Source organism: Anguilla anguilla, chromosome 7, assembly GCF_013347855.1.
Source record: "Anguilla anguilla isolate fAngAng1 chromosome 7, fAngAng1.pri, whole genome shotgun sequence".
Lineage (NCBI taxonomy): Eukaryota > Metazoa > Chordata > Actinopteri > Anguilliformes > Anguillidae > Anguilla > Anguilla anguilla.
This window is the reverse complement of record NC_049207.1, coordinates 48,653,558-48,675,640: the sequence shown is the minus strand read 5'-3', so window position 1 is coordinate 48,675,640 and position 22,083 is coordinate 48,653,558. Positions and strand designations below refer to the sequence as shown.

The following is a 22,083-nucleotide window of genomic DNA, read 5'->3' as shown; positions in this document are numbered from 1 at the left end:
ATCCAGTTTCTGTCCATGCCTCATAGATCCTCTGAGGACCCCAACGGAGATAAGTATGAATGCCGCACAGTGTTTTCACGTTTGTTTTTCAAGGTATATTTCTATTGCTAAGTCAGATAAAATCCTCTACCAAATACCGCATGTCAAATGGACCTTGGAGGTTGTGTCCTGCGGAGCAGGCCGTCTAGCCTACACCGAGCGGTATCAGTGCTGATATGGAATATCAATGGCATCTTCCGTGGAGAGAGTGGAACAAAAAGAAAGCGGCTCGTAAACCATCATGCTGCGTTCTACGATAAAAAAAGCCGTTAAATAATACGAGCTGGCGCGATAGTTTTGCTGTCTGGTGTTTCAGTCCCGCGTGTAAGTGACATGTTATACGGGTGCTAGGAGCCATGGCAGAGGATAAGCGATGGAAGTACAACTGCTGAAATAAAGATGGAGAGGATGAAGATGGGTTGGTAATTGCATGATAAAGAATAAAAATATGCGGGTGGTGGCGTGGGGTGGAGGGGCATTTTTGCATCTGTTGGTTATTCCAGATAAAGTAAAATAATCTCTGGATGGATGAAGATATAAAGCTAATGTTCAGGTTTCCCAGCAGCAGGAATACAAACATGCTAATCACAGGTTTATTGCTTCACCAGCGGTGATATACCATTCTGTAATGGCCGTACATTTTTACAGGAACAAATGAAAGTGCAGTTGGGTTTTATGCATTTAAAAGTAATATTTACATAAATTGTGTTTGTGTGTTTGTGGGTGGGTGGGGGTTGGGGGGCAGGTTGGTGCCAGAGGTGCAAACCTCTGGTTCAGAAAGTAAAAGTCTTCCCCAGTATTTTGTTGCAATCACTTGGATTTGCTCATCAACACAATTTGTTTGCCCGGAGGTAGAAATAATTAGTGAAATCAGCTGGATGAGTATGTTTGGAAAAAACACATGGCTGGACTTTTACGTTCTGATACCTGGACTTCCCACCTCTGGTTGGTGTTCTTGCTTCCAAAGGTAAAACACAACAGAACAGCACGTTCTCAGTTCAAATGTTGTTTCTTATGCATGATGAATATTACATTCTCTCACATGGGGCCAAATCCCATTTTAAGTCTTTCCTTATTCCATGGCAAACACCATGCCCTGCACTTTCAAATTTAAGCTTTGAGAAAGCCAAGGCAACCTGTATCCTGAGGCGATAACAGCACAGCAGGATTATATACAATAACACGCTCTTTATGCATTATGGAGATAACTCATCCAGCCATTTGAAGATAAAGGACAGAAATCAGAAGACTGCTCTAAATTTAGAGGGGAGCCAGCTAGGTCAGGTGACGTGCTATCACCGGTTATGACAGGTGATGTGCAATCAATTCTGCTAAAGTCCTTGGAGCTGTTTTTATGGACCAGTTGGGACAGCCTTGAAGCAAGCAGTTAAAGTCATGCAGCTTAAAGGATGTAAGGGCTGATGGAGTTTTCTTGCATTTCAATGGTGGAAAAAGGGTAAAAAAAGAAAAGAAAAGAAGTCCATCAGCCCTCCTTAGCCCAGGCGTATAATAGAAGAGATAAGTGCTCTTGGATATGGTAATACAATGAATCAATGTCCTTTCCAAGGAAACCAAATGACTAAAAACCAAAGCAAGAGATCTCTAGAGGAAAGTGGTTAACTGAGTCTGACGCACTCTTTAATGAATTGGGTTGCAAAAAGGCTGGTTTCATCAGTCTCAAGGCTGCTCCTAAATAAAACTGCATGAAAAATAATTGTCTGGTATAATTCCATGCTTTCTGAAATGCTTTTGGTTGTTAAAGAAAAAATATTCATGTTTGAGGGGGAAAAAAAACTGGACTAGTGCTCATAAGCCAACTATATATGTATTTTTTTGATACCGCGGTAGTATTGATAACGGTAGTATTAATGTAGTGATTTTATTGCATACAAGTTGAGGTATGCAACTTGTATATTCAGTATATTAATATATTCAGTATATTAATTTGGCAACCACAGTGAGCCTGGACCTCGATTTGACATCTCATCCAAAGGATGGCAAATTTGACAGCACAGTGCCTCCTGGGCCACCACCACCTGCACTTAGACCAAATTGTTTTCCCGAAGTCTCCCATTCAAATACTAACCAAGTTCACACCTAACCTAAGTTGCAATAAGAAGGGTATTTTTTGTTATGGCAACTGCCTATTTTTATTTCTAAGATCTTAATAATCTGTGAAGATGTCAAGTGGAGATGAAAAATGTACTAAAAGAAAGTGGTATTTTGATTAATGTTTTCTGATTTTCGTGAACATTGGTCACGCAACTGACCATTGATATCTGCTAATCGACACGATTAACATTTCTCAATTTGTCCATGTTTGCTTGCCGTACTTTATGAAAGGAAGATGGCGGATGTTAAACAAGAAAGTTTTCAAACAGGAAAAGTTGAAGACGTATCCATCATGACCTTTAACGAGATTCGGCAGGTTAAAATGAACCATAACACGTAAATTTCACTTTAGTTTTGTATTAATTTTTTATTCTGCTCCAAACTCTGACAGTGCCTGGGCATCTATGCAGTTTACGAACAAAGCTAATTTAGCTTGTGTTAGTAGCATGCTATCGCTAGAGAAGCCTGCTCTCCAGATGTCTGTGTACAATTTAGCTAACGCTATGCAACTACTTATATTACTTTGATAGCTGCAATGGATGGTTTAGATAGCTAGACTTCTGCTTAGCTGAAAATGTGAATTAGTAAACTCAGTGTTGTATGGAGTACTTTAGACGATATCGTTTGCTTAACGCAATAGTGTAATGGTTTGACTGTCACCGTGAGTTTCCGCAGTAAGTAGACTAGCTAACTGGCAAGATAATTTAGCAAACTCTATTATCTGCAAGGACTTAGTATTAAACATGACTCTTTTTAACACCTTGAGCTAATCACCAAGCTTTATTATGAACGGATTCACTTCGTGTTGAAAATGTTTGGTTCAGCTGACTAGTTTGTTTATTAATGTGGATTGTCGAATTATTTCAAACATCATCCGGGAACTAACCTGATTATACCGCTACTGCGAGTTGACGTTAGCTAATGCAAAATATTTGACGGTTAAGATGCGGTTACGAGTACGGAAGTTAACTTGACTGAAGGGGAAAGCCGGTTTTGAAGTCTTGAAAAGGCATCTTTGTAGTTAGCTAGCTGCTAGAGAAAAAATGACATGCAAGTTTAGGAATCCAAAGAATGCATCCGTATTTCAGAAAGATTTAACGTTATTTGTTGGCTGACTGGCTATTTATACCGTTATATCATTGAATTGTCGTCTGGGTACGTCAGCCAGATTTATGTAGGGTGCATGTAGTGATTAGTTGGTAAATTTCAATGTTTGAGTGGCGATCCACTGAACTCCTTTATCAGATAATCTGGTCTTTTTCCAGCTATCTGATGACTCATCACGTGACAAATTAGTTATAGTTGAATTGTTGACACGATCAGCTGCGGGTTGGGTGTGGTGTGTAGATGTGTCCTGTCTGTCTGGCAAACAGTCTAAACCTCCGTTACAATCCTCGGTTAATGGCCCTTCTCTGTAACTTGCTTAGTTTACTGCACCCCTTTGCTAGCTCATTGGCCCGAATGATGGAGCAATAGCTGCAGAAATTATCAAGGCAATTTGCTTTTTTTGCATTTTAATCCTTATAACAAAACTGACATGCTGTGGTTTATGTTTTGAGGTGAAAAAAGACTTCTCATGCATTTACTAATTTGTTGAAGGATGTTTCATTAATTGGTTCATGTTCTGTCGTTTTTTTTTCAGCTGTGGAGGATTTCACCTCCTTCCTAATATTTGAGGAAGGACCCTCTGAATCCCACTCCCATCTGTTTAAGCACACAGCCCAGGTGGCCAACCTACAGACTTTGCCTGCCTTACTGTAATGAGCCTGTGCTCGCCCTCGTAAATGTGCAGGTCGTTACGCTACTGTGTTAGTCACTGTCTGTACGCCGCCATGACCCGACTGGAAGAAGCAAACAGGGAGGTCGGCATGCTGTCACCCGTTCGGTTCCTGGGCTATCTGTCCAGCCTGAGCCTGCTGGTGGCCATTTGCCTGGGCCTGTACGTGCGTTGGGAGAAGACCGCGGAAGCCACCATCCTGGTCATCTTCATCCTGGGCCTGTTCGTCCTGGGAATCGCCAGCATACTGTACTACTATTTCTCCATGGAGGCGGCGAGCATGAGCCTCTTCCACCTGTGGTTCGGTTTCCTGCTGGGGCTGCTCTGTTTCCTCAACAGCCCCGCCCTGCAGAACGACGTCAAGGAGGAGGCCACCAACTACCTGCTGCTGGCCAGCGTGGTGCTGAGGACCCTGTGGGCGCTGCTGGAGCGGGTCCGCGGCCGGGTGCGGCACCGGCCGACCCTCCTGACCTCGGCCGAGTTCCTGGAGCTGGTGGGGTTCGCCATCGCCAGCACCACCATGCTGCTCCACAAGGCGCTCAGCCTGATCGTCCTGGTGGTGGCCCTGGCCGTGCTGGTGGTGGACCTCCGGATGAAGTCCTTCCTGGCCCTCCCGAACCTGGCCTGCTTCGCCGCCGTCACCTCGACGGTGTTCTTCGGGGCCCTGGACATCCAGGCCAACCCGTTCGCCCTGTCCTGCTACCTGAGCCGGCTGCTCTGCGACCCCCTGCTGGACGTCTACTTCAGCGGGCTGTCGGTGACCGAGCGCTGGCTGCCCTTCCTGACGCGAGGCCCGGTCCTGCGCCGGCTCACGGTGCTCCCGCTGGGCCTGGCCGAGCTGGCCTTCCTGGCGCTGGCCGCCGTCAAGCTGGCCGACCTGGAGCTGTGGTACGTGGTGATCCCCAGCTTCTGCGTCTCAGCCGTCTTCTGGGCCGTCTGCCACGCCATCCTGGTGGTCACGCTCTGGGGCTTCCACTCCAAGCTGGGCGAATGCCAGAAGGTCTATGGCGCCCAGCGCGGCGAGGGCCGGAGCCTGGACAGGGTCATGGCCTCCAAGGGCATGCGCCACTTCTGCCTCATCTCCGAGCGCCTGGCCTTCTTCAGCCTCCTGTCCACCGCCATCCTGGCAGCCATTTCCTGGCAGGTAGGCCCCGGTCCTTGCAGTTGTATAAAATTTAATTACCAACCTGTCAGTACATGCTGATGCAGTCCTGAAAGCAGGTCAAGGAAGGTAAAGCACAATCCATGTTATAGACGTAAAGCAAATTAAATGCACTGAACTGGACTACCAAATAAAATTTTTTTAAAAGAGACGTCACTACATGGACGGCTTATTATTTTTGGCCCCGTGTCTAAAAGGTGTCTGTAGTGACGTCTCTTTTTTATGTTTAAATTTGGTGTGCTGCTATTTTCATAGCTTTATACTGTGGTCTTTTTTTCTCACTGGTTTTATTTTTGTGGCAGACCACCCAGCCAGTAGGCATTGTGAGGAAGTGCACTTGTTATTAATATTTAGTTTTAAATGTCTGAACTGTCCGTACCTAAGTCTGCAACCCTGGGAGCTGTTTGTAAAAAGTAAAAAATGCTAAAACGCATGGGGGGAAAAAACCAGCAGGCTCTGTGTCTCTCCATGACTGGAGTGTGACGTACAGTGCAGATGGTCCCGTCAAGGACAACATTGTCAAATGGCTGCATTCGCATTCAGAGTCCGTTATAATTATTATTTGCACGTCCTGTATTTTTATAGAGACTCGTGGAATAAACGTTCACTAAGACACGCTTTCTTATAGCCCGAATTGCAGTGTAGAGGCTGTTCAAAGTCAAACCCGGTAATACAGGCTTTTCAGAAACTTCCAATGCTAACAAAACCGCAATGTACAGCTGAGCCTGGAGCTGTTTGTTCACTTCCCAGAGGAAAATAACAGACGGTGCCTTAAGTCAGTATTGTTTGTACCATCCTGTGATATGGCAACAAAATTAGATTAGGTTTTACTGAAAATGGGGAAAGTTAATAGTCATTATCATCTCTTCTGATCTTTGCTAATTATGTGCGACGATGTGTAATTGAAGCTTCAATTAGCTAAGTAGTTTACTGATTAAAAGTACACTTGGGAGACTGAAGCTTATTAAAGTGGGTGGAAGTGGCCTACCTGTAAGTTGCCACAATGTCAGTACGTTTTTAATGAACTGGTTTTATCGCCCAAGTTTTTATTCTCCGCCAGGCTTTTCGACCCTCGATCCGATCGGTTGCCTTGATTAGCCCTCGTTTCTGGCGACTCATTAAGCTCAACGAGATTGGAAAGTGCCCCGCGTCACGTTGTTGATTAGGCGCAATCACTTTTAACCCTGCTGGAGAGACGTGCCCGGTGGAGCGTCTTCAGAGAGCGGGCGTCTCTCTTCAGAAAGAAAAAAAAAATTAATGCAAAAGTTGATGCCCATTCAGACTGGCTGTCAAAAGCTACTGTCACAGTAGTAAATGGCTTATCCTAGTCACCATAAGCATTCGGGCTTATTCAAAAGGGAAATACTTTTTTTTTTTTTTAAGTTTATTTAATTTTTTAAAAATTGTGTGCATGTCATCCCCAGCTGTAGTCCTTTTGACTGCTCTGGTGAGTGACACGTGTTATCAATGTGGCTGCTATAACTGCATCCTTAAGATATAGGCTATCTAGAACTGTCTTGTGCTCGATACAAGCTGTGGTAAGAAAGCTTTACTTCACTGTCATTCGGTCACAATAGAGCAGTCTATTATAGCGGGATTGAGCGTGTTTTTGACCTTGCGCTTCGTCCGTTCCCCGCGCCGTCGCTCAAGCTCCGCGTTTGTGAAGACGGGACGCTGTAAAGCGTTGGGTTCAGCTGAGTTCATCTCGGTGTTCTCCTCTTGCCTCTTTCACCGTAGAGATCGGAGAGAGAGGCAGAGTCTAGCAAGCAAAGCTACCAGCCTCAGGGCACAAGAACTTTTTTTATTTATTTATTTTTTTAAAGCTTTTTTTAAGGAAATTGGGCCTAAAACTTACCGACCGATCAGCTGTAGGATAGAGATGTAATTATAATTAACTTTCGGCCCTGATGATTGGCTAAGCAGGCTAGACAGGTGAATTCACGCTTTCGAGTGCCGCCCAAATTGGCAATTACTGCCGACGAAAATGTCAAGTGTCGAGTTTTTTTTGTTCGCTGAGTCTGGAATCAGAGCGATCAAAGACTGTATTTCTGAAGTTGTGACTGAAACCCGGTTGTTTCAGACGCGAGGAGGTTTGATGGAGGAGAGAACGTGCGGCGGCATAATTACTGAGCCGTTACTGAAGTCTGGCCGGGCTTGAGATGGCACTTTACGAGATTTGAGACGAACAGGAAGCGGTCTAAACCGTGGCGGCCGTGCTCTTTTCGCGCGGTCGGAAGGGGTGTGGGGTACGGCCTTCTCATCGATGGTCATTAGCTGCCTGCCGTCACCGAAATAACACCCACACAGGAAAGCCAGTGCCGTTAACCGTATCTCCTCTAACCAGAAAAGCATCATCAGTGTTTCAAACCGCAGTTTCTCATCCGCTCGTGAAATGTTTGTACATAATTAAAAATGTACGTGACCTCATCGGGTGCTGGGCCTCCGTGACACAGGGTCCGGAATCTCGAACCTCGGAAGCCCCTCCCCGTTGGAACGCTCTCCTGTTTCAGTGTTCTTTTTTTGTTCATTACCTGTAGTTACGATTACAGCTTAATCTTCACAGTAAAATCTCTGATGTTAACTCGGCTCTTACAGAGTACATGTGAGTCCAGTAGGGACCATGTGTACTATGTAAGAGCTGATTTACTGTTCATTTACTGAGTAAATATGATCTACTGATTTACTGAGTTGATGTTTCACTGTTGTTTTTTGTTTGCGGTGTTCGCTTGTCTTTGCTCAGTGATGTAATGAACGATGTGTGGTGCGCTTGTGTCGGGCAGCCAAACAGCGGGACCTTCCTGAGCATGCTCCTCTTGATCCTGCCCCTGGAGTCGCTGGTCCACGGCCTCTTCCACGAGCTGGGGAACTGCCTGGGGGGCACCTGTGTGGGCTACGCGCTGGTCATTCCCACAAGCCACTGCAGGTACGGAACGCCGCCATCTCACAACACCTTCACCCCCACTATGAAGCCAGTATGGCCTGTTATAACACCTTCATAATACTTCATAGCCACTGCAGGTACAGAGCCACCACCGTGGTATACCCCCTTCTTTACCCTTAATCGCGTTAAGCCCCCATGGCCTGTTATAACACCTTCATAATACTTCATAGCCACTGCAGGTACAGAGCACCACTGTGGTATACCGCCTTCTTTACCCTTAATCGCATTAAGCCCCCATGGCCTGTTATAACACCTTCATGATACTTCATAGCCACTGCAGGTACAGAGCACCACTGTGTTATACTGCCTTCTTTACCCTTAATCGCGTTAAGCCCCCATGGCCTGTTATAACACCTTCATAATGCTTCATAGCCACTGCAGGTACAGAGCACCACCGTGGTATACCGCCTTCTTTACCCGTAATTGCGTTAAGCCCCCATGGCCTGTTATAACACCTTCATGATACTTCATAGCCAATGCAGGTACAAAGCACCATCGTGTTATACCGCCTTTACCTTTTACTGCATTAAGCCCCCATGGCCTGTTATAACACCTTCATAACGCTTCATAGCCAATGGATTTGCACACTGTATTTTGACAGTGTGTTAAAGGGTGTTTAAGGGGTCTGCAACCCTGGTCCTGGTTGGTCTGCTGGTGTTTGTCTTTGCCTTAAAATATTAGCAGCCAGTTCAGGCCCTGCAAACCAGGTGAGTTAACGGTGTAATCAGCAGCTCAATTACGTGCTGAGTAACGGTGAACAGCAGCACCAGAAGCGCCTCCGTCAGGCCGCTGATTAGCTAAAGGGTCCACACACCTTTCTTTCCAAAGTTTAAATGAGTTGCTGATTAGAAGGGAATCCACTGCGGGCCGCAGACTCCGCGGCACTCCAGAGCTGGAGATTGAGAGACCCCCGCCCGAAATCGTTTCTCCGCGCGGTTAGCATCCCGTGCGCGGTTAGCATCCCGTGCGCGGTTAACCCGTTCGGACCTCACAGGAACCAAAAGCGCGCCTGCGTTACTCTCTTCCCCCCCCTCGTTTGCTCCCGTGGAAAATAGATTATCGTGCCTTATTTAAAAAATGTTTTTTTTACAGAATCGCTCAGGAGAGTGATGGGTTTATTTTATAACTGGAAGCAGGAGGATCGTGAGCGCTGAGCGTTCGCCCGCTGCTGATACGCGCAGGCATAGATGCCTGATGCCTTTATTGCTCGTCGCCGGGCCTAAATGTTTTGTGCCTAAGTGGGTTTCCCTCCTAACTAAGGGTAGGCGGCGAAGGCGTAAAACATAACGGCGATGTTTCCCGGCCTTTATGACACCGTTGATGTTTATTGTCGTGTTTTCGCTATTGTTTTTTTTTTTTTTCCCGCTTCGGGGCGGGAGGGCTGCGGTGGGGTGAGTAATGAAGGATGACATTAGACATAAGCGCCGCGCCGCGCCGCGCCGCGCGTTCGCAAGGAAAGCGTGTGGCGCGCGCGAGTCGCGCAAGCCGCCATCTCGTAAAATATAATGATCTTTTCCGAGCGGAGATGAGTGGAAATGAAGCCACGCCGCGTGCAATAAGCTCAGGGCCAGACAGGAACTCCGGATGGTCAATATCCACATCGCGGGTTATTGTTCTTCTTTCGTCGGTCCGACCGGACTACGAGCCAGCCAGATGCTGCTGTGTTATGTGCTGAGTGAAGTGTAGTGTAGTCGCCAGTTCTGAATGGATTCTCAGGCCATTGTCTGGAGGACGAAGTGTATACACTACGTGACCAAAAGTATCTGGACACCCCTTGGTCTGGGGCTGTTTTTCATTGTTTGGGCTAGGCCCCTTCCATTGAAGGGAAATCTTAATGCTACAGCATACAATCACATTATCACATTCTAGAAGATTCTATGTATTCTAAGCTTTCACTAAATGGATACACTATGGTCATTCCATCTGCATTTCTTTTATTTTCCTTTCCGTATAGTTTTTCTGTTTTTCTTGATTGAATTTTGTCGACAGTGGATTGTTTCTGCACATTGCAGTGCAAATAAATGCAGAAGAAAACGTATTTAAAATAGAGATGTTCTTGTAATTTTTTAGAACATGTATTTTCATACTAGTTCTTATGGAAGTGACCTCATTAAAATTAAAAAGGTACTGTGAAAGTCTGGCTAGCTATTCTTGAAAGGGCACTGCCTTCAAATAGACCATATCTGACATCAGACATCTCTATCCCTTTAACTGACAGCTCTTTTAAGAGGATAAAATAATCTGTAACAGAGTTCAGCTTTAAAAAAATAAATAAAACAATTCCAACTCTAGCAGAATTCCCACTCTGCTCAGTGCTGGAAGGCTGTGCTTCAGTTGGAATTGTTTTTTGAAGCTGAAATTCTGTGCTGCTGATGATGTCACACTGACAGGAAGGTCAAGCAAGCGGGTTAAGGGTTAAGCCACCAAATTAAAAGCGTGGAGCGGGCGCTCCGACATGTGGCGACCCGCCCCATTTTACACGCGCGGTGGCGTCTCGAGCGCCAGAACCCGTCCCGTGACACGGGGGCACGTGATGTAATCCGAGCGCGCGCCCGGTATGGGGTTACCCCCAAACGAGAGAGGCTGATGGGGTACACCGCCCCACCCCGTCCCTAGCTGCTGCTCTGAGGCCTCCTGCTCTCAGTATGCAGGCCTCGTGCGGAGACGCCGGAGAGAGGCGAGTGCGGAGAGAATGCAGCGCTTCATAATTCGGTGTTTGATGGTCTCGGATCATGTTTTTTCAATGATGAAGGGCCTCGGGGGAGGGCTGAGAATGGAGAAAGCGTGGGAGGGAAGGAGAGCGAGAGGGAGGGAGGGAGGGGAAGACAAATGTGAGCGGGAGATCGGCGAGAGGGAGAGAGAAGGAAAGGATGAGGGAGGGAGGGAGGGAGGGAGGGAGGGGGATAGAGAGAGAGGGAGGGAGGGAGGGGAAGACGAATGTGAGCAGGAGACCGGAGAGAGAGAGAGGGAAAGGATGAAGGAGGGAGAGAGAGAGAAGGAGGGGAAGACTATTGCGAGCGGGGAGCTCGGGGAGAGAGAGGGGACGGATGAGGGAGAGAGAGAGGGAGGGAACGGATGAGGGAGAGAGAGAGAGAGGGAACGGATGAGGGAGAGAGAGAGAGGGAACGGATGAGAGAGAGAGAGGAGGGGGAGGGGGAGGGGGAGGGGGGGTTTCGGCGTGATGGACGAGCGACGGTTCCGGAGTGAGAAATGGACGGGTCGCTGCAGGTCAGCGTGCTCTTGCTCCGTTATTTCGCTGTTCAGCGAACAGGCGGCGAAAAACAAAGCCACTTTCCTGCCCGTCATTTCAGTGATGTCATTCCCGCAGTTTACGCCTTTATTTATTTCTGAAAAATGACTCATTATTTCACCTTAATTTTTATTTGTTTGGTTATTCATATGCCGGGAAAATAGTTTGAATTCCAGTGTAGTGAAAAACAAACTGAGTAGAAAAGTGGTCGATGCTTCATGTCCATGAAAAATGGCTGATTTATAGTGTCTATGAGGTACCGGGCACAGGCTCTGAAAGGTGGGCATTTAATCTCTCCGTCAAACCTTCGTCAGACTTTAACAAGATCCTGTGTTTGGCGTATCCTTGACATTTCTCTCAGAGAAATGGCAGTAGTCCTAAATGCCTTTTTAACGAGGTTTTCCCATTTAATTTCCCTCCAGACCTGGGTCAAATAATGTGCTTGAAATGCTTTAACTCTTCAAATGCTGTTAAAATGTTAAATCACTCCTGCAGATCCCTGAAAAAGTTCAATGAAACACGGTGGAACCAAAATGCATGAATAATACCATTTAATGAAAGCTGAGAATCTGCACTTTAACCACTTGTGAAGTGTTTGATTATAGATCTATAATTGTGCAGTGCAGAGACAAATCACAAATACATATGCCTCTGCCTTTGACATAATGGTGATACTGTATGTCACTTTTAAATTGGTCAGTAATACACAGGAATTTAATCAGTCTGACTGGTGAAAGTATTTGAGATTATTATCTGACTATGGTCTGACTAGAAAACATATTGTTGGTATAGAGTAGAGAAGATTTAACACACTGTCAATGTTTCCATCGCTGGCTATTTATTGTTTTGATGGATTGATTTCAATCTTCATCTGGTTAGTCAATGCCAAAGTAGACACCCCAACCTTTATGCATACATAAAAAGGGGTGTGGTTCTGACAGGGTGAGTGCGTTGCGTATAGTAAAAGGGGTGTGGTTCTGACAGGGTGAGTGCGTTGCGTATAGTAAAAGGGGTGTGGTTCTGACAGGGTGAGTGCGTTGCGTATAGTAAAAGGGGTGTGGTTCTGACAGGGTGAGTGCGTAGTGTATAGTAAAAGGTGTGGTTCTAAGTGTGTTGTGTATAATAAAAGGGGTGTGGTTCTAAGTGTGTTGTGTATAGTAAAAGGGGTGTGGTTCTAAGTGTGTTATGTATAGTAAAAAGGGTGTGGTTCTGACAGGGTGAGTGTGTAGTGTATAGTAAAAGGGGTGTGGTTCTGAGTGTTGTGTATAGTAAAAAGGGTGTGGTTCTGACTGGGTGGGGTGTCATGTATAGTAAAAGGGGTGTGGTTCTGAGTGTGTTGTGTATAGTAAAAGGGGTGTGGTTCTGAGTGTGTTGTGTATAGTAAAAGGGGTGTGGTTCTGACAGGGTGAGTGCGTAGTGTATAGTAAAAGGGGTGTGGTTCTGAGTGTTGTGTATAGTAAAAGGGGTGTGGTTCTGAGTGTTGTGTATAGGAAAAGGGGTGTGGTTCTGACAGGGTGAGTGCGTAGTGTATAGTAAAAGGGGTGTGGTTTCTGGTTCCGCAGCGCTGACGGACAGCCGGCCCTGCTCCCGCCGGACCTGGTCCAGGAGCTGAACCTGCGCTCCACGGGCATGCTGAACAGCATCCAGCGCTTCTTCTCGCACCACATGATCGAGCCGTACAGCTGCGACTACTCCACGGCGGGCATGCCCCTGGACAGCCTGCAGGCCAAGCTGAGGGCCTTCCTGGAGCTCCGCACCGCCGACGGGCCCCGCCACGACACCTACCTGGTCTACTACAGCGGCCACGCCCAGCGCTCCGGGGACCTGGCCCTCGCAGGTGAGGCTCCTCCCCCCTCCCCTCCATCTGGAGCCCCGCCCACCGCCCTGCCCTCCCGTCAGCAGACCTACCGGGGTCAAGTGCAGGATCGGAAACGTATAAAAAAATATATATATATATATATATATGTATATATATATTGCAAAGCTTTATTTCCTCTGAAAAGTGGGATCTCAGAAATCCGCAGCGTCTGCTGGTTTTCAGTAGGTGTCCGCACTTTAACGAATTAATTTAAGTCATCGATTGGCTTATGAGTTTGCACATCGTTTCCTACGAGGCCTAAATCAGGCTGCTGATTGAAAGGAAATTAGGAAAACCAGCAGAGACTGCGGCCCTCCAGGACTGGAGTTAAACGTGCAGATGCCGAGACCCAGGTAAGGCCCCGCCCCCATGCTGTAATACCCGCCCACTCCCCCCCCTTGTAAGAAAGAAAGCTAAACATACAACCCAGCAGTTGTTTTGTAAAATGCTGGTATTTGCTACCAATAGTGTCAAAAAGAACTTATTTATGCATTTATTAGAAAACTGGACTGCGTTTCGCTGTGTCCAGCTGTGAGGCAGATTATGCGATGCTACGCATAGTGTGTAGCGTGAATGTGACTGGACTGTGCCTCAGCGCTAGTGCTGCAGTGCGCTATGGTTGCCTTGCTAGCAGCTGCTCTGCGCGGTGCTGAAGCGTGTGTGCTGCAGCATTTCCCTAGCTAGCACACGTCGGCCCGTTTTCGCCGTGGTGATTGATAGTTAACAGCTGTTGTTGGTTTCATAGGAACGCAAAAAAATCCAAGCAAATGCATTACTGTTCCTGCTTTTGCTACAGAAGTTGAGAATGTCGATCTCTTCTGTTAGATCAAATAAGTGCTGTTTTTTTAAAATATTCCAATGGAATGACTATGTGGGAAGATGAAAGCCAATCTATAGTTTGGGAGGGTGGGAAAGTCCATTCCCAGGGTGTGTGTGTGTGTGTGTGCATGTGTGTGTTCTCGCATTCGCGCGCATGTGCGTACGTGCGTGTGTGCATGTGCGTATGCGTGTGTGTGTGGGTTTTTCTTTCCACTGATTACCCAGGCTCATTAGCTGTCTGAGCCAATGCCAGTTCACTCCTACGTTAGATCACGGCAAAATGTTTCACTTGCGCACACGAGAGCTGTCTTCAGCTGTCATTCGTGATCTTATCAAAAACAATTGCCGAAATGTCAGATCACACAAGTGATTTGGGCTCGTAATTAAATAATTAAGGGTAGAAACTGATGTCAAATCCAGAAATCGACACTTAAAATGATGGGTGCAAAAAAAAAAAAAAAAGAAATTTATCTCTGTTGTTTGCCATTCAGACTGCAATGCAGAATAAGGAGGCATAAACACTCTCCTCTGCGTTTGCAACGTAACATATTTTACTGACAGCACAGTAGGTAAGTCTGTTGGGTCGGGGGAGGGGTAATTAACCTTTAGCATTACTGGACTGGTTCCAGGAGCATCAGTGCTGGTACAGTGTAGGCTGAGGAAAACAGCATTATTTTCTGAGAGGCAGTAATTATCCCACTAATTAACTCAGTTCCCATGATTCCCCAGAAGTAGCCTATATATACACAATGCAGTGGTAAAATCTTGGCTTCGTTCCGATTCATTCCCAGAAACAACATTCCCTGTTGGTGTAACATGGAAAAATTCACCTTCCAGAGCCTTCCGGGCCACACACCCAGCTGAGGTACTGGTCTTTGGTGCAGTGACGTGACTCTCCCAGAATTACTGAGGAAGTTGCAGTGATGGGCTAGGCTAACGAATATGACTGGCTATTCCATCCTCAGATTCAGGAACCTCTAATGTACAATTCACAGTTCAGTTGTGGGATACAGATTCATCAAAAACTTTCATGGAGGCACGTGGCTATTGCCCAGACAGTCTCCCGTCGCTGTACCCTGACAGCTCCCAGTTTTAAGGTATATCATAGGTGTTCACTTGGGGTTGATACAGTACGCGTTGCTAAGACGTTCCCACAAAATCTGCAAGTCCACACAGAACAGTGCACAGCACAGAGACTCACTGCAGAAGCTCTTATATCCAGCTGCACAGTTTCCGTTTTATAAATGCAGTCCCTTTCCTCAGCTGGATGTTTACCGAAGCCGTCCAGGTGAAGCTTTTTGCTCAAGGGCACAGCAGTGAAACTAGCGACCTCTGAGACACAAGCCCGGGTCCCTGGCCATCAATGCTACACCGCTGCCCCACCAAAAAAATATTAATATGGGGACCAATTAGTTGACTTGCGTAATTAGGCCGACGCCTCTTGGTGTACGCCCGGGAGGAAGTGAGGTAATCCGGTGGTCACGGTGCCTGCGTGGCTCTGTCTCGGGCTTTAATGGGATGACTGCGTCGCGTTCCTGGCAGAGCTCTGGCTCGGTCTCCCCAGCGACGCTGCTGTTCTTCTGCTAATGATTGCGTGTGCTGCGGATTTAAAAAAAAAAAAAAAAAAGAAAGAAAGGTGCTTTTGTTTATTTCTACGACCCTAAATCTACTGCGGATAGCATCGCTGGATTTCTGCTCTCAGTCGTACTTTTTGCTTCCGCTCGCAAGCCGATTATCAATCTTCGCCGCTGTAGAGTTTTTTTTTATTTTCTTGTTTTTTTTTTTTTTTTAAAACATCACTCTTATCGTCTCGAGCTTCCTGTTCATATCAGTGTTGTTTTTTTTACCTTTGTTTCCTGATTATTTTTAAGTCGTTTTTGTTTTACGGGTTTCCTTCGGGTCCCAGGGAGCCGGGGGACGCGTCGGGGCAGGCGGGGCGGGGCGGGGCGCTCTTTGCCGCGCCGCTTTTCCGACTCGGCGAGATAAATCCGGCCCTTCTGAGCGGCGGTTCGGTATCCACCGCTCGGGAGACGCTCCCATATATCTCATCTCTGGCCCGGATCTCTGAGCCTCAGTTTATCTGGCGGCCCACGCCGTCGCCAAAGCCCATTAATCCCGGTGAAGGATGCCGCGCCTCGCACTCCGCGTGACAGCGCCTGATCAGCGGGGGGGGGGAGCTGCAGGAACGGCCCAACCTGTTGCGGGGGCGGACGGGGGGGAGAGGAGGTGGCGTGTTTCCTCCCCCCCCCTGCCAGTCGGATGCTGAGCGCTGATGATGTTTCTGGCAGTGGGGGATGGGAGGGATTGGGGGGCAGATATGTAATTTATCCCCCTCTGTCTCCGCCCCCCCGGGCTCCTCCTTAAGAGGATTAGCCAGCACGCCCGCCGGTAGCCGCTGGCCTACAGCTGTTAAGGACAAAGTGACAGGCCCTGGGGAGGGGAGGGCGGGGCTGGACCCCTGTTCTGTTTACCACAGCTCCCGCAACCCAGCTGTTTCACCTTAACGCCTGGCTTACCACAGAGGTCATTGTAGAGCTCACTCTCCTCAGCTCTGAGGTCCTTGTAGAGGTCATTGTAGATGTCACTCTCCTCAGCTCTGAGGTCCTTGTAGAGGTCATTGTAGATGTCACTCTCCTCAGCACTAACATCCTTGTAAAGGTCATTCCAGAGGTCACTCCCCTCAGCACTAAGGTTCTTGTAGAGCTCATTTTAGAGGTCACTCGTCAACACTGAGATCCTTTTTAAGGTGATTTTTCAACACTGAGGTCATTCTAGACAGTCTGCTTACAAACAGTTTTTCGGGCATCAATTCTTTCTCAGGCCATGTTCCTCAGACCTCCTTAGAGGTCACTGTAGAGGTCGTTCTAAAGGTCACTCTGCTCTGATGTCACTTAGAATTCACAAACATTGTTGAACGGTGACTGAAACTGAATTGGGGAAAATGAAGAATTTATCACTGGAGCTAAAGGAAATATAATGTAAATCTTAAATTCCACTCACTTTAAAAATATAAATATCTGTACAGTGGTTGAGTGAATGTAGCAATGGGGCTCATCTTTACCCAGAGTTAGTAGTAATGGCACCTTTGAGAATAGGCTGCTCATTAAGTGAATACTGGTACTTCCTTTTGTTTAAATGCTTTATTTGATAAGAAAATGCTCTTCTCATTTTTAATTGCAGAAGACACCACAGTATACGTTAACTATTTGCTGTTTTGAGTCTTAAAAAAAAAAAAAAAAAACTGACTGTGTAGGCTAAATAATTGATGGAGGAAAGAGAAGCCTAGTCAGTAGCACTGTACTCTTTGCTGAAGACGCCTTTTGAATTTGAAGTTGGCTCTTATTGAACCATAGCAGGTTCCCCGGTCTAGCTGCACTTTCCTCATTGCACGATAGCCACCTGCTGCGCTGTTTGTGATTGGACGAAGTGATCAAGGCCTTGCCTTCCTAGTCCTGCTGCTTGCATTTTACCCGTTACGTTACCAAGGGAGGTCTACACATCAAGGTGATTTTTCTGTTTTTTTTTTTTCTGACTTCACACACAAACAAACAGGTCATTATCCAGTGTGGTCATGCGACTGGATTCTCCAAACAGTTTGAGGCTGTACACAGAGAAGCAAGCAAAGTGCTCCAATCAAATATGCCAACCTCATACTTATTAACCACCAAGAAATTAACTACAGGCTTTTGAAATTTATGGAAGTATGCGCTCTGATTCCATTAAAATATGTAAGTAAATGTTTGGAAGTCTTTTAGCCGTGATACAGCCTGTAAAATCATGTAGTAATCCTTTTACAATCAGTCATGCATGTATATATGGATGTATAGGGAAGTACATAAATGTGAAGACATTTCTCTTTGAAATAAAAGTGGAATTTATTGAAATGGAGTAAAATTACCTCCCTTCATTCCACTTCAATGAATCATGAACGGAAAATACTTTTTCGAATACCGCTGCAATTCCGAATGTGAAGAATCGGATTGGAATCGGCCTGAAATTGGAATTCCTCTGGGGCTTGTCTTGGGGGCCCCCCCGATTTCTTTGTGCGAGGGGAAAATCAGTTTGATACATAACGGCTCTTCTGATTGAAGGTCTCTCAGCAACCAATAACAGTGATGCATGCATGCCTGCATTACACCCAATAACATCCCAGCGATGCATTTATGGGACTCTAGATCACGTTGATGCCGCTAAGATGTAAATACAGTTGCATAATTGCTATAAGGCTGCTTTATCGCGTGCTGTCTCTAAGGGAATACATTCCCAGCATGGCAATTAGCAATTTCTGAGTATTTATAATAGCAATAAGACATGAATAAAACATTGCCAATTAACCTCTGGCAAGAAGCGACAATTCCAAACGAGTCCATGACATTTCATCTCTTCCACATGCCAAAATCTTGTCTGTGCCTACAACTTCGAAAATGCACTGCAAGACTTTGAGTAGTAAAGGGTTGGGCTTGTATATGTCTATCGTATATGTCTATTTAACCAGGGATGTGACATCACCTTATTGTGAGAAAGTATGTGCGTAGTCAATTAAGGACCTTTTTTGTGTCCAACAATAGAACAACTGCGACGGTGATTGGTGGATACTTTCTGTCTGCACTTCCTGCATTACTATGGGAATTACCAGGAAGTAGCCGGAAGGTATCTACCAACCAGCGTCAGTATTGTTGTCTTGGTTGTTACCAATGTGGTCTGTGATTGGTGGAGCGCCTCAAGGTTTCTAGTGATGTTGTGACTGTCTCATCCCCATTTTACTGTCTGTCCCTGAATTGACAACCTCAAGGGTTGAAATGAATGAATAACTGAAAATGCTTCCTCATGTCTGGCGATTCCTGCAGGCGGGGACACGCTCCGATTGGACGAGGTGCTGGAGTGGTGGAGGGAGAAGAACGGCGGGTTTTGCTCGCGTCTCATCCTCGTGCTGGACACGGAGAACTCGCTGCCGTGGGTGAAGGCGGTCAAGGGTGTGGACGAGCTCTTCGTGGCAGTGCAGGGGGCGGAGCTCAGGCGGCCGGTGGACGCCGAGTCTCCGCCCCCTCAGCTGGGTGACTTCAGCACCGAGTGGGTGGAGTTCAACTGCGACCCCGACAGCACAATTCAGTGGGCGGAGAAAGGGCGGACCGTGCTGGCGTCCTACGGCGTCTCCAAGAGGTGGAGCGACTACACCCTGCACCTGCCCACAGGAAGTGACGTCACCAAGCACTGGAAGACCTACTTCCCCAAGGTGACCTACCCGCTGGTCTACCTGGCCAACTGGTGCGGGGGTCTGAACCTGCTCTGGGCCTGCAGCATGTGCCTGCGTTGCTTCCGGAGGCTCAAGATGGCCTGGTTTCCCCCCAACATCCTGGACACCGGCCAAGGGTTCAAGCTGGTCAAATCCTAACTCGCCACCGTTTAAAAGAGTTTTTATTTAGCTGTACCGATTATGTATGTACGTTATATTTTTCAAATGTAATATAACTGTCTCTCCCCCACTGTTCAAGGGCTGTTTTGTTTCTTTTTTTGTTTTTTTTTAAATTTGCATCGGCTTGTGTTTGTCGTCTCTCCCACCGAGTTGATTTGTATGTTTGGTTACGTTGAAAGTTGTTGTTCCCTACTTAATGGGCAGCTGTTGGGTCTGGATGGGACTCCTGGTGATGATGGTCACTGTGTTGAGCTTGGTCTGTTACCTGAACGGGCGGGTAGAGTGACAGTGTTTAGCCTCTCAGAGGAAGTGTACATAGGATCTCTCGATATTGGTGTGGTTGTCTTAAGATGCATTGAAAACCGCTGGCTTTATGAATGAACGACAGGTACCTGGTCATGTGATTATGAAGCTGGCTTATTTGGTGCTTGAGAAGTGGAGGTTTGTTGTCTTTTGTGTAATGGCTGATAACCATACTCCTTTAGGCCTTGAATGACAGGGAAATCGTAAGTTTGACTTTGAGTGGTACTTTGTTAACTTATACACTGACTGAATTTTTAGGCCAAATTTTCCAGCAGGTTATTGGTAGAAAAACTACGTAAATAAACTGCCCTGTAAAGGAATGGGTCTGGTTGCTTACCCTGCCCTGTACCCAAAACTATGTGTACTGAAATAGACCGGCGGTCTCTTAATGCTATGAAGATGATGGGCATTTGAGAATTGTGTTCTAGTCACTGCACAGGGGAAGCAGAATTTGTTTCTCGTTTACTGACTGATGTATTAAAATGGCATTAGAACAGTCATCATTGCACCTTACTGGTACAGACACAGAGTCTGCCAATAGCAACCTGTAGAATAATGCTGACAGTGATTGGAGGACACTACTTCCTGGTAATACTGAGACAAAATCAGGAAGACTGTAAAATCAGGCCAGAGATTTCACAATGGAAGGGAGCCAATGACATGAGAACTGGGACTGTTTGGTGGCTGCCGCTACTCAGATGATTCCCCCTATTAGTGCCTTTGCGCCTCCTGGTGGTGAAATGGGGGTAGTGCTGTTACGCTGGGGGAGCTGCTCAGTTTGTTTCTGATTTCTGAAATGTTTCTGTTTCTGATTCCATATGTCACAGCTTGCACAAGTGGAAGCCCAAACACAGGGGCAGTAATTTGTAGTGGTTGGGTCGTCAGTAATCGACTCTTGCAAACTGAAGTGTTCTGATTGGCGTGTTTTTAGTGGGGCGGTGGGGTAAGGTGGATCAGAAAAGGCCTTCTTGCCTGGCCTTGTGGGGGATGTTGCCTAGAGTTTCCCCAACTGGGGTCTGTGAATGAGTCCTCAACACAATTGGAGGGCAAAAAATAAGCCTTCCGAAACCAACCCCCCCCCATCTCTTGACATTACAAATTCAATGCATTTTATATTATTAAGTATTGATAATATAGGCTACATAATTATATGATCATTGTAATGTAATGATCCTATTATTGTGATGCTAAATACATGAGTGATGAACAGTAGGTTCACAGAATATGATCTTCCGGTAGAATTGTGCACTCATATATGAATGCATTGCAGTCTTCTGCAGGTAGGCTACTAGATGAAGGTGTTATCAGTGAAGACTTTCATCAAGGCTCAACCAGAGGATGGTCATTTCAGATGGGCCCTAAAATGAGAGGTTGTGGGGTTGTCACACAAGAGTGTCCGTCTGTCCCGTGGCCCATGTGACTAGTCTTGTGTTGTTAAATGGGGCCTTCTCCTGTCGAGCACTGTGAGTCTTCAAACAAGTTTATGCAAAAAAAACAGCCAAAGCGTATTTTATTCAAACGTAACTGCCTTGTGTAACCCTATGCATCTTCTCAAAAGCTTTCGTTGTACTTGTTTCTCTGAAACAATGCCTTAATTCCAATGTATTTTCTGCTTACCATTAACAATGTAAATGTAGTTTTGTTGATACAGAGGAGGAGAAGCAAAACTATTCCTGGAGGGTCCAGTCTGTTTCTGGATTTCATGCCAACTCCTGCTCCTAATTATTTAATTATGAGCCAGATCATTCATGCGATCTGACGGTTTAGCTACATTAATTTATGAGCTCATGAAAGCTGTTTCCCTGATCCTATGTGAAATGTTTTGCTGTGGACTGATCAATGAGGGGACTGCCATTGGCATACAAAGCTAAGCAAATTAGCCAAGTGTGTTTGGTGGAAACAGGAAGCAGAAACTGAAAAGGCCATTCAGGAATAGTGTTCTCCCAACCTCCATTTTAGAACGCCTGGCCTGCTGAAGGTTGTCACGGGTAACCGCGAGTGCAGAGCGGACCCACTGAGCACAGGGATGTGACTGACGCGTGTCCATCATCGTCGACGACGTGAAAGCGTTCGTCGGACTGGGTGGAGCTCCAGCTTTGAGGTCATGATCTCCCCCTTTTTTTTTTTTTTTTCCTCTCGTTACTGCATCCCCGGTGCTCACAGGAAGACACTGTGGACCGGGGAAGACAAGTGTACTAATCAATAAAGCCGTTCTTTCCTCTTCCCCCGTTTCTGTGTGAGATTCACTGCTAACGGGCGTCCGCAAAGCTAATCGAGCAACTTGCTAAGCTTCACCGGGGCACCCTGGGGTCCATGGGCCCTTAACGTTTCCGAACGATGTTTTTGGCGAAGGGGGGTAAGACCATCTGTCTGAGCGTTAGCGAACACGTGGAGAATTCCCCCACACTG

General features: G+C 46.5%; 1 protein-coding gene across 2 annotated transcripts; it reads left to right on the top strand.

Moving 5' to 3' along the window:
• Positions 1-2,346: 2,346 nt before the first annotated feature.
• tmem168b (transmembrane protein 168b) lies at positions 2,347-20,781 on the top strand. 2 transcript variants are annotated; one of them, XM_035426765.1, is made up of 5 exons: positions 2,347-2,487; positions 3,794-5,072; positions 7,871-8,013; positions 12,844-13,118; positions 18,806-20,781. In XM_035426765.1, exons 2-5 carry the CDS (start codon positions 3,936-3,938, stop codon positions 19,348-19,350), a joined length of 2,100 nt encoding a protein of 699 aa, XP_035282656.1. In that variant the 5' UTR covers positions 2,347-2,487; positions 3,794-3,935; the 3' UTR covers positions 19,351-20,781. The 2 variants fall into 2 exon arrangements, with proteins under 2 accessions (XP_035282656.1, XP_035282657.1); XM_035426766.1 differs by having other exon boundaries at positions 2,360-2,467.
• Positions 20,782-22,083: the final 1,302 nt, after the last annotated feature.